Raw genomic sequence first — 17,273 nt, 5'->3', positions numbered from 1 at the left:
TCTTTTTGAACCCATGCTTGACAGTACTCATACCTCTAGCTCAATTAAATATTCCTTTCTCTCTCAGCACTTATACACCTATTAGCACTAATTTTACTACAGTTTTTCAGTTAAACGTCCATTTAAACTATAATGTTAGACAATATAATATACATAAATTGACATCTGACCAAACAATGTAATACTGAGAGGTGAAGCCGCCTGAGCTTCTGGGTCGGGTGGGGACTTGAAGAACTTTTCTGTCTAACTAAAGGATTGTAAACCCACCAATCAGCACTCTGTGTCTAGCTAAAGATTTGTAAATGCACCAATCAGCACTCTGTAAAAACACACCAATCAGCGCTGTGTGTCTAGCTAAAGGTTTGTAAATGCACCAGTCAGCACTCTGTAAAAACGCACCAATCAGCGCTCTGTGTCTAGCTAAAGGTTTGTAAATGCAGCAATCAGCACTCTGTAAAATGGACCAATCAGCAGGATGTGGGTGGGGCCAAATAAGGGAATAAAAGCTGGCCACCCTAGCCAGCAGGCAATCTGCTCTGGCCCCCTTCTGCGCTGTGGATGCTTTGTTCTTGCGCTCTTCACAATAAGTCTTGCTGCTGCTCACTCTTTGGGTCTACACTCCCTTTATGAGCTGTAACTCTCACTGCGAAGGTCTGTGGCTTCACTCCTGAAGTCAGCGAGACCACAAACCCACCAGAAGGAAGAAACTCAGGAGACATCTGAACATCTGAAGGAACAAACTCCGGACACACCGTCTTTAAGAACTGTAACACTCACCACGAGGGTCCACAGCTTCATCTTGAAGTCAGCAAGACCAAGAACCCGCCAGAAGGAACCAATTCCGAACACAATATTATAAATGAATACCAAGCCGGGGGTGGTGGCACATGCCTGTAGTCCCGCCTACTGGGGAGGCTGAAGTGAGAGGATTGCTTGGGCCCAGGAGTTCAAGTCTACAGTGAGCTATGAGAGCACCACTGCACTCCAGCTTAGGCAACAGATTGAGACCTCGACTTTAAAAAACAAATTTTTTTGAAAGGAAATGAATATTAAAACCACTTGTAATTTGGAAGGTTACTTTAAAGAAACTAATTCTAAATCTTTTACGTATAGCAATATTTGTACAATGCATAGTGCAACTAATAAATAGCTTCAGAGAAAATGTGTCAAAATGCTTTATAAAGAGCAAGGAACTTGACAAATGTTTAGTCTAGTTTTTTTTTTTTTTTTTCCTATTTTTTGGATCATCCAGCTGGTTGCAAGCTGGTTTGAGAGTAACTAGTAGAGTCAACTCAATAAGTTGCTGAGAACAGACATCTGAGGATCCAACCTTACCTGACATCTAAGTATTTATGAATATTTCTCCAAGTATATGGATCATGTGCATAAATATGTATATGTATTCTCCACTTACATCAAATAAAATTTCCTTTATATTATCCATATCTTTTTCCATTTCATTAGATAGATAACTGAAGGTTGCTGGTATTATTCATATATACTGCCTGTTTCTATACAACTTTTTCCTTCATAAATATAATTCTGTACAAACAAAGGAAAACCCTCTAAAAAGTGTATTCTCATAGCCAGTTTACTTACATATTTATGAGAGCCTGGCCTGTACCTCCTTAATTTTTCCCATTCTTATTCTGTATTTTATTAAGCACTGGTCTTTTAACATTAGGATTTCTTTTTTTAATTGTGGTTAGAACACATAATACGTGATCTTCCCTTTTAACAATTTTTTTTTTTTTTTGAGACAGAGTCTTGCTCTGTCACCCAAGCTGGAGTGCAATGGCACGATCTCAGCTCATTACAACCTCTGCCTCCTGGGTTCAAGAGATTCTTCTGCCTCAGCCTCCCGAGTAGCTGAGATTACAGGCATGTGCCACCATGCCCAGCTAATTTTTTTTGTATTTTCAGTAGAGAGACGGGGTTTCACCATATTAGCAGGATGGTCTTGATCTCCTGACCTCATGATCTGCCTGCCTCAGCCTCCCAAAGTGCTGGGATTACAGGCATGAGCCACCACGCTGAGCCCCCCTTTTAACAAATTTTTAAGTGCACAATACATTATTATTGACTACAGGTACAGCGTTGCACAGCAGATCTCTAGAGTCTATTCATGTTGCTTGACTAAAAGTTTATGATTAGTGACTCCTCATTTCCCCTCTCACCAGTCTCTGGTAACCACCATCCCACTATTTGAGTCTATAAATTTGACTATTTTAGATACCCATATAAGTGGAGTCATGCAGCAGTATTTGTCTTTCTGTGACTAGCTTATTTCATTTAGCATAATGTTCTCAAGATGCATCCATGTTGTCACATATTGCAGAATTTCCTTCCTTTTTAAGGCTAATAGTATTCCATTGTGTATACACACACACACACACACACACGCACACCACATTTTCTTTATCCATTCATCTGTCAATGAACATTTTGGTTATTTCCACATCTTGGCTATTGTGAATAGTGCTACAATGAACATAGGAATGCTAATATTTCTTCGAGATGCTCGTTTTAATTCTTTTTGATAAATACCTAGAAGTGGGATTGCTAGATCATATGGTAACTCTATTTTAATTTTTTGAGGAACCCCTACACTGTTTTCCATAGTGGATGCACCATTTTGCATTTCTGCCAACAGTGTACAAGGATTTCAATTTCTCCCCATTGTCGCCAACACTTGTCTATTGGATTGACATTGGGATTTGATGTTGAAGGAGTTCTGAGATGTTCCAGCTCTGGAGATTATATAGTTATTATTCTGCCTTTATACAAGATATGATATTTAGATTTAGTTTATTTAGTTTTTTTAATAAATCATAGACTCCTTCTTTACAGTGACCAGGGCCTAGCATAGCAAAAATATTTGATTGATTTTCTTACTCCACTTACCCATTACCATTGACTCATTAGCCTTCTCTAAGCACTGTCAGCAAATGTGCAAGTTGTTTCCATTTCAGACATCAGCAGCTCTTCTTTACTGGAAGGACTCTTACAGTTTGGCTTTAAAATATTATTAATCATATATTCAATTTTCTTGTTGAACTTATAACATTTGCTGTAATTTGTAATACTTATATGTATGCTGTGGTACATAAGGTACATGCATATGCTAACTATCCATATGGTACCTGTACATATGGTTGTACTATGGTACATGGTGGCTCAAACTCAACATAAATGTGTGCTGGAATTAAATATTTTAGAAAATTCTATGTAATGTTTTCCTCCTCTATATCTGCATCAGTCTACAGATTTTAATATAATTAAAGGTTATAAACACGGAATATGTTAGGCCCTGGTAAAATTTATGGTTGAAAATAAGTTGAGAGTCATCTTGCCCTGATACCACATCTATTTATTTTACACCTGATGGAAGGAGGTAAAGAGGTTCTTAATCCTTTTTCTTTCAATGCCATGGATCTCACTGCCAGTCTGGTGACACCTTTGGAGTCCTTCTAAGAATAATGTTTTAATGCATAAATAACATAGGATTACATTTAGAACAATTTTATTGCACACAGTTCTACCATGAGCCCCAGCTTAAGACCCTCTTAAGTTTTATAGGTACTTGTCTTAGTCCATTCAGATATCTACAACAAAATACCACAGTCTAAGTGGCTTAAACAATTGAAACATTATCCCACAGTTGTGGAGGCTAGAAGTTTCATGTTTAGAAAGATTTGGAAAAGAACCCCTTCAGACCTCTGTAACCACGTAGCCAAATAAAATTTGGAAATTTTGAAGCCTTTGATCACTACTTAGAATGTGGATAAGAGCTTCTCTACAGTGCTAAAAAAAAAAAAAGTGTGTGTATAGTAATGAAGGTAAAGCATTGGAGAGATCTTTGGCACTCTGGGCAGGTAGAGATTCCAAACTGATGCACTGTCACTGAAGTTGCTACTAACATAGCAAGACTATGCTGGATGAAGAATAGGCTACTGATGGCACCCCTCTGGAAGGAGGGAAAGCCGCAAGTGCTGATCCAGAAAGATGAATTGCTGTCTGGTGTTGCCCTGAAAAATCTGACCCCAGGGAAGGAGCTTGATAAATGAATTTCAGAAGATTTGGCCAGATTTGTTGGTGGAAATGTAGGAGGTGGTTCACTGTCTGGAATTACAGCCACAATTATATATACCAAACAGCATTCTCTATCCTTGAGAGCCAGGACTTTCCCCAAAGTAAGGCGTTCAGTCTTGCATCTTTTGTGAGCATTATGCCTAATTTCTTTTACAAATGTTGTTCTTGTGAAGACAGTTTTTTTTAAAAGACAAGGTCTAGCTCTGTCATCCAGGTTGGAATGCAGTAGCGCAGTCTCAGCTCACTGCAACCTCCTTCTCCCAGGCTCGAGTGATCCTCCCACTTCAGCCTCCATCTGGCGTAGCTGGAACTACAGGTGTGCACCAACGTACTCAGCGAATTTTTAAATTATTTTGTTGAGATGAGGTTTCCCTATACTGCCCAGGATAGTCTAGAACTCCTGGACTCAAATGATCCTCCCACCTCGGGCTCCCTAAATGGTGGGATTATAGGCATAAGCCACAATGACCAGCCTCCTATTATGTTGTCTAATTTGGTTTGTTGGGACTTCGGAATGCAATGGAGGCAAAATAGCATGGTGTTAAAGTGCAAACTACAGAGCTAGTTTGCCTGAGGTTTGAATTCTGGCTTCTTCTAATTTAGCTGTGTGACTCTGACCAAGTTACTTAATCACTCTGCCTCAGTTTCCACATCTGCAACGTAGGAATAGTAATGCTACTTCAGGGTTCTTGTAAAAATTAAATTATTGTAACATGTAAGAGTACATGAAAGCCTTGGCATAGTGCCAAATGTGTAGTAACAGTCAGTATGTCATAGCTGTTACTATGCCTATCTTGTGTATACTGACATTGCTAAACTCCTTTATTATTTCTAATAGTTTACCTGCAGATTTTTTTTAGATATTCTGTGTGGACAATCATACTGTCTACAGATTAGGAAAAACTTGCCTTTTTCTTTCCAACCCTTACGCCTCTTTTTTCATTTTTTGGTTCTTGTGTTGGCTAGACCAGCTTTGTCCAATAGAACTTTCTACAATGATAGAAATGTCCTATAGGTGGGTTCTCCAATACGGCAGCCATGTATGGCTATTTAGCACTTGAGATACAGTTAGTGAGACTCAGGAATTGAATTTTTAATTCAATTTAAATTTAAATAACCACCTGTGGCTAGTGGCAACAGTATTCAACAGGTCAAGACCAGAACTTCCATTGCATGCAGAGCATTGGTACTCACGGTGGGCCTCTTGGCAGAGCACCTGGCTTTCATGGCACTCCTTCTCACATTTCACCAGGAAGTATGATATTTGCTGTACATTTGGAAAGTCACCCTCTATTCCCAGTTTGCCAAGAAACAGAACGAATAGAAAAAAATGTATGTGTGTGTGTGTTTATTATCGCTCATGAGATTATGGAAGCTAAGAAGTTCCACCATCTGCCATCTGCAAGCTAGAGAATCAGGAAAGCTGGTGGTATAATTCAGTCCTAGTTCAAAGGCCCGAGGAATGGAGGCGACTGCGGGAAGGTGAAGACACGGATATAAGTCCTGCACTCCTAAGGCTAAGGAGTAGGAAGCCCCAAACCATGGGCAGTGAGCAGAAGGAGACGATGTCTCAGCTCAAGAGAGAGAATTGGCCTTTCCTCTTTCTTTTTTGTTCTAGTCAAGCACTCAACAGATTGGACAATGCCCACTCACACTGGACAGGAAGGACATCGCGCACTTTCAGGCCGGCTGGTTCGGTCCTGGCCTCGTTGACTTATGTTGACTCTCAAGGGCCACCACCCAGGCACCTGCCCAGGTGCGTCCTAGGCTCTCTCAAGTTCAAGAACTCACCTGCTCTGGCGGCGCGAGCGGCCCTTGTCCCTCAGGAAGGACTTTCCCTGCGGTCACCCAGCTCTAGGCGCTCACGGCCTCTCAGCTTGAAAACTCCGCCTCCTGCAGAAAGCGAGTGTGGGAGGGTTAGTTGGCTTTGGGGGCGGGATGGGCGGGCTGCACAGTGCTGCTCTTAGCACTAACGCTGCTGTTGTCCGAGAAACGAAGCGAGAATGCAGAGCTGGCCCCCGGCGCGAGCGAAATGTCCCTGCAGCAGCATCGCTTGCCTTCGCTAGAGGAAGAAGAGACAGCGCGGCGCGCAGCACCACCTCGGCCGCTTTGGAGTCTGCCCGGCTGCCGCCAGGGGGTGATGCGCCCTCACCTTTCCTCCAGGATGCCAGGGATCCCAAGGAGGGCCGTGGGTCTCCGCGTCCCAGCCTGGAACCTCGGCCCGGGATGATACCCTTGGCCACCGGCAGCAGGTCTCTGGTGGCCACCTGACGCTTGCGCATTCCTTCTACCGACCCTGGGAAGTCCTGCCCCTTGGACTGCCCCTTGGGGTTATCCAAAGGTGCGACTTTCAGACCCTCCAATGATGGCAGGGATAGACTCAAAATCATTGCCATATTACAGGCAGGGTTGTTACCTACAGGAAGAAATTGACGAATTGTCACATTTGGAGACAACCTGGGAGCTGCGGACCAAAGGGGCCTGAGAGCAGGTGAGTGTAAAGGCAGGGCATACAGAGGCCCCCTGTAGAGTTTACCCTCTCCCCCGCCCCACCCCCCACCTTGGGTCCTGAATGAGGAAGAGAGTAGAGTGCAACCCATTGTGAGCTCTTTCTCATCAGGCTCTAGGAAATAACAACAGCTGATATGTACGAACTACCTGCTAGGAAGTGGGTCTACTACTTTACGCCCAAATCATAATCCAGTGAAGTTTGAATTGCTGCTATCCCCAGGCCATAAGTGAGGGAACTGAGACTCAGGAAAGTTCAGTTGCTCTAGGTTACACAGGAAGTGGCCGAGTTAAGACTGGAACCTAAATCTCACTGATGCCAGAGACCATTTTGTCACAATAACCACAAAAATATGTTAACTCCAGTGAGCACTTAATATCCGCCAAGCATTGTACTGAATATGTTTTTTGGCAATGCTTTAAAATCCTTGCCACAACCCCCACAAGGTAGGTACTATTATTGTTATTCCCATTTTACAGGGAGATAAACTAAGTCATAGAGAGTTAAGAAACTTGCCCACAGTTACACATCTAGTAACAACTAGCAGAGTTGGACATAAGCCCAGAAAGCCCCATTCCAGAACTCATACACTAGCTACCATGTTCTACTGCTTACTCTAGTGTAAGTGCCCCTGTCCATTTCTTCCCAAAGATTTCATCTGAGACAAACTGGAATGGTCTGAAAACTCCCTGATGCCCTCCAACCAATGTAGCTGATGCCATCCTTTCAACCATCCACATTCTACTACACCTCCCTGCAGCCCCATGATTTCTGCACACTGTGGGGATGGAGCTCATGCATGCCCTGCACCCACATTTTGAGAGAACCTCCCTCTATAGGCTGCACTGTCCTCATTAGATGCACATCAGATAGGTAAGAGATTTAGGCAGAATAATTTTTTTGTTTTCTTTTTCTTCCTCTCCCTCCTTCCCCTCCTCTTCCTCCTCTTGCTCTGTCACCTGGTTAATTTTATTTTTTATAGAGATGGATTTTTTTTTTTTGGAGACAATGTCTTGCTCTGTTGCCCAGGCTGGAAGACAATGGCACAATCATGGCTCACTGCAGCCCTCTACCTCCCGGGCTGAAGTGAGCTTCTCACCTCAGCCTCCCAAGCAGCTGGGACTACACGTGTGTACCACCATGCCCAGTTCTTGTTTTTTTTTTCATCTGTAGAGATGAGGGGACTTTTTATGTTGCCCAGGGTAGTCTTGAACTCCTAGGCTCAAGCAATTGGCCAATCTTGGCCTCCCATAGCTCTGGGATTACAGGTGTAAGCCACTGTACCCAGCCCTGTCTTTTTAAATTACAAATATATGATACCTGAGTTTGTTGCTTTCCCCAAGTTACCAATTGTTTTGTAGAGTACAAACCTAGAAAATAGTATCTGAATGATTGACCCCAGTTCAGGAAGATGAGGCAGGCCTCACCAATATGAAACTAGGACTACTTTAATTTCCATGTGTTATTTAAAATGGTCTTTGTGGAACTGTACTTTTATGGTAGATCCTAACCCAGCTGGCTGGCTTTGCTCTGTTTCCTAGTAGGATCTGGGGGGCTTGCAACTTCAAACAAAAAATTCCAGAAGTGTGCCCTTTGCTACTTCTGCATTATTAGAATCTGTTGGAAGCCTGTGATGTTCCATTTGCCTGTGAAGAGGGTGATAGCTGGTGTAAACCAGGGTCATGAAATTTGGCTGCTTCCATGGCAGTGATTTCAACCTGAGGGATGCCTACCCAATACAAAATAGTAAATGGTGGTCACTACTAGATATAATGGGCTGCTGGGTAGCCTCAAACCTCAAAGTACTTGTATTGCTTTGGGCCTGCATGGCAAGTTTTTGCAGAATGCCAATAATAGGAGCCTCAACCTTTTCCACTATGTGCAGAAAAGAGGACACTGGAAAGAAGGAACTGTGTGCGTGTGTGTTCTAATGCCCAGCAAAGCCAGCTTCTCACCAGATAATAATAATGTTAGGAAACATTTATGAAACACTTAACATGTCCACATAAATTAATGTCTAGTCTATTCCAACAATTTCCATGTCATGTAGGGGATAGCGTGGAACCAACCAGGCCAGGACAATGGAATCCATTCCATCTGGTTGCTATGGAGAGCTCAAGGGGGACTACAGAAAACATGCAGTGCCTGCCCATCATTTCTGGAGCCTGATATAACCAAAGGAGATTACTGGACTTTGCTTGCTTGAACAGATTATTTCTATTTAATTCACCCTACAATAGCTTTCATAAGAGCAGTGGTTCTCAACTTTGGTGTTAGAATCACTTGGGAGAATTTTTAGAAATTCCATGCCCTGGGCATTCCCCAGAACTATTAAATTAGAATGTCTGGGGAATGGAACCCAGGTATCAGTATTTTTCAAAGCCCTCCAGAGATTCTAATGGGCAACCATTCCTCACAGTTTTCCCCCTAAACCCTATTTAATAAGCGATAGGGCACCTATGTGGTAGGCTAATAGGCACAGGGCACCTACCGCATCAGCCAGGGCAGAGGACCCCTGTGGGCTGGGAACCCCATACATTCCTGGAGGGCCTAGATGTTAAGTACACTGAATTAAAGGAAGCAAATTCCAAGATGTTTGCTAGGCTCAAATCAGAAACCAATTTTACAGAATCATTTTATAAAAAGTTATAGATTCTTGTTGAGGGCATTCCAAGATGGAGGTAAACTGGCCTCAGTCACATGGAGGTGGTTGAGCCTGGGCCTTGTTCCCCAAAGCAGTCTCATCTGGTAACCAGCTATAAGTTTCCCTTTGGCTATCCCGAAGCTTTAAGAAAATTCACACCTGGCTGGGTGCCGTGGCTCACACCTGTAATCCCACCACTTTGGGAGGCCGAGGCGGGCGGATCACAAGGTCAAGAGTCCGAGATCAGCCTGACCAACATGGTAAAACCCCGTCTCTACTTAAAAAAAAAAAAAAAATTAGCCGGGTGTGGTGGTGCACACCTGTAATCCCAGGTACTCAGGACGCTGAGTCAGGTGAATTGCTTGAACCAGGGAGGCAGAGGTTGCAGTGAGCAGAGATTGTGCTGCCACTGCACTCTAGCCTGGGTGACAGAGTGAAACTCCATCTCAATAAAAAAAAAAAAATAAAATAAATAAATAAATAAAAAGAAAAGAAAAATAAAATTCACACCTAGTGTGACAATCTACTTTAAGTTGTGCACAGGGAATTAGGGAAGAGCCTAAAGGTGAACAGATAAAAGGGAAGCAGTCACTTTGTTTGGGCCTACATGGTGGCTGGACACTGCAGGACAGGGTTGGCAGTGGCGTGAGCAGTGACCAGAGCCAGGCAGTGGTAGAAACACAATGCTGTTACAGACTGACCTAAAGCCTGTGTGAACCCCTTCAGCTGCCATGACTGCCGAAGTTCTCAGTGCCCCTGAAAGTGAGGCTGGAAGTTCTGTGTGCAGAGGGAGGGGTGAAGAGGCATTATTATTTGGACGTAATGATGAATGCGGCCTCAGCTGTACTCATTAAGCAAGTCACGTTTGCCACATATTGGCAATAATCAAATAATTCAATCCCTAATCAAATTCCCCATTAAAACCAAGTCTCACTCCCAAATATATGTGCTTCTCTTGGGCCATAAGTGTTGGACAGAGGTCTTCATGGTTGCTGCAGGGAAGAAATGTATGAGTAGTCCCTCCAAACAACCAAGCAGCCTGGGGATCAGAGGTCCAGGACACTGGGCCATATATGTGATGTGTGTTATATTGGATGCTAACGTCTTTGAATGAAAGGCTGTTCCTATCTGGTGCAGTCATGAGCAGAAATGACCAAATAAAGCTTGTGCTTGTCTTAATCTATGTTATTTGTGAATTATTTTGTCTCTAGTCTTCCCAAACAGAACAGTGGGAAAAAGCAGGGCACTAACCTCGATTTGGCAAGTAATAGTGTTATTTTGAAACATCTGCAACATACCTGTTTACCTTTTTCGAAATTTTCACTGACAAAATGACACCATCCCTCTAGTCATAATCTGAAGCACTGTGTCTCCATAGTGATGATTCAGGCTCCCGTTGCCATGGTGATCATTCTATGGGCTAAAACACTTCCATCAGTTCTTCTCCTCATTCTCATTACCATTGTCAGTTTCTCAATCCAGGCCCTTATTTTGGCTTTGGGATCTAGCACTGGGCCTGACAAATAATAGGTGGTCAATGTACTGAATGAATAGCCCAACTGAGATGATTAAAATACCTCTTACCTCGTCTTTCTGTCTCTAGGCTTTGTCCTGTGGGTTATTATGCCTTATCTTTTCATTTCATTCATCTGTTTTCATTTACTGGCACTTTTATAGAAAGAACACTTGCTCATTTTAGAAAACTCAAATAATTTTAGATACCTACAAAGTTAAAAGTAAACATTCCTCTCCACCAAAATAAGTTCCAGCTGGATCAATGATTTAAACATAAAAAAAAGATAAAAGTTCCAAAAGAATTTATAATCTGTGGTGAGAAAGGCTGCTTTAAATAAGAACAAAATCCGGAAGCCAATAAGAAACAAAATTAACATGTTCAACCATATAAACATTTCAAAACGCTGTATGAGGAAAAGAAATGCCATAAACAGTCAAAAGATTAATAGCAAACTGGAAAAATGTGTTTGCAGAACAAATGGTAAAAAGTTAAACTTCCTCAATTATCAAAGAGCTTTTACAAGTCAGTATGAAAAAGATGACCAACCCAAGAGGAAAATGGTCAAAGGTTACTAATGTTTGCAGAAAAAGGAATACAACTGGTCAGAAAACAAATGACAAATTAATCTCTCAGAATTAAATAAATACAAATAAACAACAATTAATAAATAAGATTTTTTTCACCTCTTTGGCAAATATAGATGTTTAATGACACCTAGTGCTACAAACCTAAAGGGAAAATGAACACTTTCCCAAGTCATTGGTGGAAATGTGCATTGGTGTGTTCTTTCTGGAGGATAATTTGACAATATCTTTCAGAAGTTAAAATGTACATCTCCTTTCACTGGTAATCCCTCTGCCAGAAATTTACACAATAGATATAGTTACAAATGTTTAGCAAAATATATGAACAAGAATATTTATTGCTACATTGTTTTGCAACAGCAAAAGACTGGAAACACCCAGTATTCATAAGTGGGGGCAAGTTAACTCATAACAGTAAACCCGTATGACGGAATAAGGATGCCTCTGTGAAAAGACTGAGGTAGTTCTGTGACCTCAAGAGTCAAAAGAACAAGTTGCAGTACCACATGTAACATTTTTATAAGAACTGACAGATGCATATATGGTGTGAACATATGCATTAAAAGAGTTTTTAGAATAAATTACAGAATTAGTTATCTGTGGTATGGAGACTGGTATGAAGACAAGGAAAAAACCTTTTACTTTCATTTTGTATCCTTTGCTCATTAAATTTTTTATCTTAAAGAGGGCCAAGCTATGAGGATGCAAAGGCACAAGAATGATACAATGGACTTTGGGGACTTGGGAATGGGAAGTGGGGGAGGCGGGTGACGGATAAAAGATCACACATTGGGTACAGTGTGATGGGTGATGGGTGCAGCAAAATCTCAGAAAACCCCACTAAAGAACTTATTCATGTAACCAAACACCATCATTTCCCCAAAAACCTATTGAAATAAAAATTTCTTTTTTTCCTCTGATACATGTTTCATGTATGACATTTAAAAGAACTATTAGCAGGGGTTTCCTTTACTTCCCTCAACTGCAATGCCCAAAGATATATTTTACATTCAGTTTTTTTCTAACTGTATATAAGAAAGATGCAAATATGTGTCTTTGAATATGCATAATTATCATCTTTGTTGTTAAAAAATGGGGATTATATATAGTTCTGAAATTTGCTTTTCCAAATTTTTATATTATTCACATCTTTCCATTTAAGGACATACTGCATAAAATTCTACAGAAAGAATATGCTGTAACTTATTTACCCATTCTTATATTATAATGTTATTTCTATTTTTTTGGCCTTTACAATTAATTCTGCAATGACCATAATTTTACATAATTAATTTTTGTATGCATGTATTTTTGTAGAACTGATTCCCTAAAGTGGAATTCTAAGTAAAAACAGAGATGACTGAGGCACAGGAGGTCACAGGAAACCTCCTGCATGCAGGTCATTTAAAATATCTGCTATTATCATGTCTCTCAACCTTCCATTGGACAACACGAGTCACGGAGGTGGTGAATTACACTCTGCCCACAATGTAGCAACGGCAAGAACAGAGACAGAAGGAAGATTTGGGGATATATAATAAAGTTTGCCACATTGCCAGGATGTGTGTATTTTTGGTTTTGTCTTTTTCTTTAATGACATTAATTTCTTGAGCAGCTGCTGCCAGCGTCCCACTTATATCCCCTTCACATTCACCTCTATAAGCCAATGCTGTCACCATGAATATCCAAAAGTTCTGCCTGAGGACTTTTCTTCAGCCCGGCAAAAAGGATAAGCCAGAAGTTCTGGAGAGTCATGCCCTCAGAAGCAGTTCTCAACTGAAGATGGGCAAGGAGTTGAGGAATAACTAGTCCAGATTCCTCACTTCTCAACTCAGGTGAAGGAGGCATTCCTATATAGCTTCTCACATTCACCCATCTGGATTGAGCTACAGTTGCGGGAAATGATAACTGCCTTAACGATGTATTCTTTATTGACGTCCTTCCTTTCTCTGTCTCACTTTCCCAGGACCAGCCCTCTCCAATAAACTACTTTCCTCAAATCCTTATTTCAGGGTATGCCTTTTGGGGAACCCAAACCAAGACTGTCTTACTCCAAATATTCATAAATTAATCCCTTGTGTGTTAAGAGTTTGGTGTAAAGATATGTAGAACATATCTATGGATTCTAATTTAGTATATCAACATTAAAGTATAAAATCAATAGCTTTTTTAAAAATCCTAGATAATTCTTATATATTAGACCTATTTCTTTGATATGACATTAAATTCAGTCTTTACCTCACAATGACTGTTACTTCTTATTTTCCCAGTAAATTCTAACAAGTGAATTCTGAGAAATGCTCAGAAAAAGTGAATCAAATATAAGATGATTCTTCTTCAAGAAAAATATAAAATTCACTCTATCTTCCTGCCTAGCTTCATCTTTATGAACTCTATGTCCAGGCTCACTTTCACTTCTTGTCAGTTATTTTCCAGGAATACAAATTTATTCTTATGCTATTATTATTATTATTATTATTATCATTTTTGAGATGGAGTCTCGCTCTGTCACCCAGGCTGGAGTGCAATGGCGTGATCTGGGCTCACTGCAACCTCTGCCTCCCAGGTTCAAGCGATTCTCCTGCCTCAGGCTCCTGAGTAGCTGGGATTATAGGCATGAACCACCATGCCTGGCTAATTTTTGTATTTTTAGTAGAGATGAGGCTTCACCATGTTGGTTAGGCTGGTCTCAAACTCCTGACCTCAGGTGATCCACAGCCTTGGCCTCCCAAATTGCTGGGATTACAGGCATAAGCTACTGCGCCCAGCCTGTTATTTTTAACTAGAAGCATGCTTAACAATTTAATCTCTTATCACAGGGTCTCTGTGACACTCAGAGTCTAGCTAATAAAGGGAAACTATTACTATTCCTAGGGCAAAAGGGACAAAGAGAGGAGTGTTACTCATGAGAATTGAATTATGGAAGAGATATCACTCCTCTAGATGTCTCTGCTTTTATCAGAGATATGACATCAGGGCAGATGTAGTGGGTTAAACTGTGGCCCCCAAAAGATATGTCCAAGTCCTTACCCTTGGTACCTGTAAATTTGACTTTATTTGGAAATAGGGTCTTTGCAAATGTATTTAAGGATTTCGAGATGAGATCATCCTGGATTTAGGATGGGCTTAACGGGTCCTCCTGCATTTAGGGTGGACACCAACTACTTGTGTCCTTATAAGAGAAAGGAGGAGATTTGAGACACAGAAAGATACAAGGTAAAAAGTCATGTGAACATAAAGGCAGAGATTGGAGTAATGTGTCTACAAACCACGGAATGCCAAGGATTGCCAGCAGCCATGAGAAGCTAGGGGAGAGGCGTGCAAGGGGTGGCCTCTAAGAGCCTTCAAGAGGAGCCAGCCCTGTTGGCACCTTGATTTTGGACTTCTGGTCTCCAAAACTGTGTGAGAGAATAAATTGCAGTTACTTTAAGCTACCCAGTTTGTGGCAATTTGTTATGACAGTCCCAGGAAACTAGTACGGCAGGGAAGGAATGGAGAAGAAATACCCTGGCCTCTCTCTCCCCCTGCCCACTGATCTCCTTCCAGTGCTTTCCACTGGCCAAACTGAAATGGCAAGGGAGTACAAAAGAGGCAGTCTGCAGGGCACAGCATGCAGTAGATCTAGAGAGGAGCAACTGAGAATCCCAGCACCATAATGAAATAAAAATTACTGTAAATAATAACTATTTTAAACAAGGTAATAAATGAAAGCATACCAGAGACAGCTGCTGAATTGCTTCACGTAGACAACCAAGGCTAAAAATAATTCATTTGCTGTGGGGCTTTGTTAAATCACAAAAGTAAAAGAGAGCATTGAGATCATCCAACCCAAGTGCTTTCTCATTCCATTCATCAAGAATAGGCTTGCGAGATTGGTGACTTGTGCACCTTCACTCAGTAGGTAAGGGAAGGAGTTGGGCCTGAAACAAGATCCGCCCAAATCTCCATCGGTTTCCCCTTGGCTGATTGTTATTTTCCTCATCTACAGAGATTTCTTTCCATCAAGAACTCCATCCTAGTGTTTTTACTTTCTCCATTTTTATGCTGTTTACAGAAACAGAAACTGTCCTTTTCAGATGGGCTCTCAAGCAGACCCCAACATAGCACAGGAAGAAATTGCCCCATCTTCCCTGGAGAAAATGCCACTTGCAGCATCAGGCACCACTGATTTCCTACAGAACTGTACTATGAGGTGTCCAGAGGTATGGCTGGAGTCAGCATGCTTGGAGTCAGCAGCTAACTGTCCACACCCTGATTCGCTGATTGAGCACATGTGCATTAATAGATGCCAGGCCTTGCACCAGACAATGAAGGTGCAGCACCAAAACCAAACATAGTCCTTGCCCTCAAGGGGCTCGCAGTCTAGCAGAGAAGATGAATGAGCAAATGTGTGAATTGGGGGGTGGCAGGTGCAGGGAGTACCTACCTCACCCAGCTTGGGATTCAGGGAGGCTTCTGAGCCATGGAGAATGTAGGAAACTACTTTTTCCTCAAGCATCACAGAAGCTCATGAACAGATATTTTCCTCATTTGATGGCATTGATTTTTTTAATACAATTTAGCTCTAGAACAATTTGGGGTTCACAGCAAAATTGAGCAGAAAGTATAGAGATTTCACATGTATCCCCTTCCCCCTACACACACATAAGCTCCCTCACTATCAACATCCCCTGTCAGAGTGGTTCATTGTTACAGTGAATCTACACTGATGTATCATTATCACCCAAAGTTCATAGTTTACATTAGGCTTCCCTCTTGATGTATGTTCTACGAGTTTTGACAAATGTATAATGACATGTATTCACCATTAAAGTTTTATATAGAATACTTTCACTACCTTAAACATCCTCTATGTTCCACCTATCACCCCTTCCTCCCCACTAACCCCTGGCAACCACTGATCTTTTTTCCTGTCTCCATAGTTTTGCCTTTTCCAGAATGTGATATAGTTGGGAACCTACAGTATATAGCCCTTTTCAGATCGGCTTCTTTCACTTAGTAATATGCACTTAAATTTCCTCCATATCTTTTCATGACTTGATAACTAATTTGTTTTTAGCATTGAGTAGTATTCCATCGTCTGGATATCCCACAATTTATCCATTTACCTACTGAAGGGCATCTTTGTTACTTCCAAATTTTGGCAATAAAGCTTCTATAAACATTCGTGTGCAGATTTTTGTGTGGACACGTTTTCAACTCATTTGAGTAAATGCCAAAGAATGTGATTGCTAGATCATATGGTAAGAGTATGCTTAGTCTTGTAGGAAACAGCCAAACTGACTTCCAAAGTAGCTGTACTATGGTTTCTTTCTGAAACGACTTAATCTTGTACCCAGCAGTACCTGGGTATACACGAGGTATGCTTTCAGCAACTCCAACAAAAAAACTCCCTGCTGGCCAGGTTCTTCCTTCTAATTGTAAGATGCCTCTCCCTCTGTCCTTTATATTTTGTCTTCTTAGTCTAAGTCAGAATGTAAACCCCTGTACAATTGGTAACAGTTTTTATCGTCATTGATTATGTATACCTTGAATAGGAACAAACATTCTAGGAATGTTTTAATAAAGCAAAATGCAGTGAAGGTTAAGGGAAAGAAGAAGCAGCATACACAGTTGATTCACAAACTTCCTGTCCCAGGAGTATTTGCCGTATGCATGGGGAGAGATTTGTCCTGTTTAATCTAATAAGTGGGGAAGGAGCTAACAGCCACCAGGCATTGAACTAGAACTGGGGATACAAAGGCGAGAAACTGTGACCTTGAGAAGCTTGCCACTCAGGCATGTACAAACACAATTTCAATATCATATGATAAGTACTATAATTGCAAAAAACATTTTCCCTTTATTTTCAATAGTCTGCCTAGTTGTCAGTAGAGGTGTCAAATCATGTGTTGCAACCTTTGATGCAGAAAATATAGTTTACTCCAA

At 41.3% G+C, this 17,273-nt stretch overlaps 1 protein-coding gene across 1 annotated transcript; it reads right to left on the bottom strand.

Annotated features, from left to right (window-relative positions):
• Positions 1–5,428: 5,428 nt before the first annotated feature.
• On the bottom strand, positions 5,429–10,583 carry LOC101177713. The gene is made up of 2 exons (XM_004089826.2): positions 10,544–10,583; positions 5,429–6,508 (listed from the first exon to the last, which is right to left on the bottom strand). The coding sequence occupies exon 2, from the start codon at positions 6,486–6,488 to the stop codon at positions 5,955–5,957; it is 534 nt and encodes a 177-aa protein (XP_004089874.2). The 5' UTR covers positions 6,489–6,508; positions 10,544–10,583; the 3' UTR covers positions 5,429–5,954.
• Between the last annotated feature and the right edge of the window lie 6,690 nt (positions 10,584–17,273).

Source organism: Nomascus leucogenys, chromosome 12 (genome assembly GCF_006542625.1).
Source record: "Nomascus leucogenys isolate Asia chromosome 12, Asia_NLE_v1, whole genome shotgun sequence".
Classification (NCBI taxonomy): Eukaryota; Metazoa; Chordata; class Mammalia; order Primates; family Hylobatidae; genus Nomascus; species Nomascus leucogenys.
Note: the sequence above shows the minus strand (reverse complement) of the source record. Positions and strands in the feature narration are given on the sequence as shown.

Excerpts from the sequence above, each read along its gene's own strand:
- LOC101177713 (XM_004089826.2), bottom strand. The coding sequence starts at position 6,488 with ATGGCAATGATTTTGAGTCTATCCCTGCCATCATTGGAGGGTCTGAAA.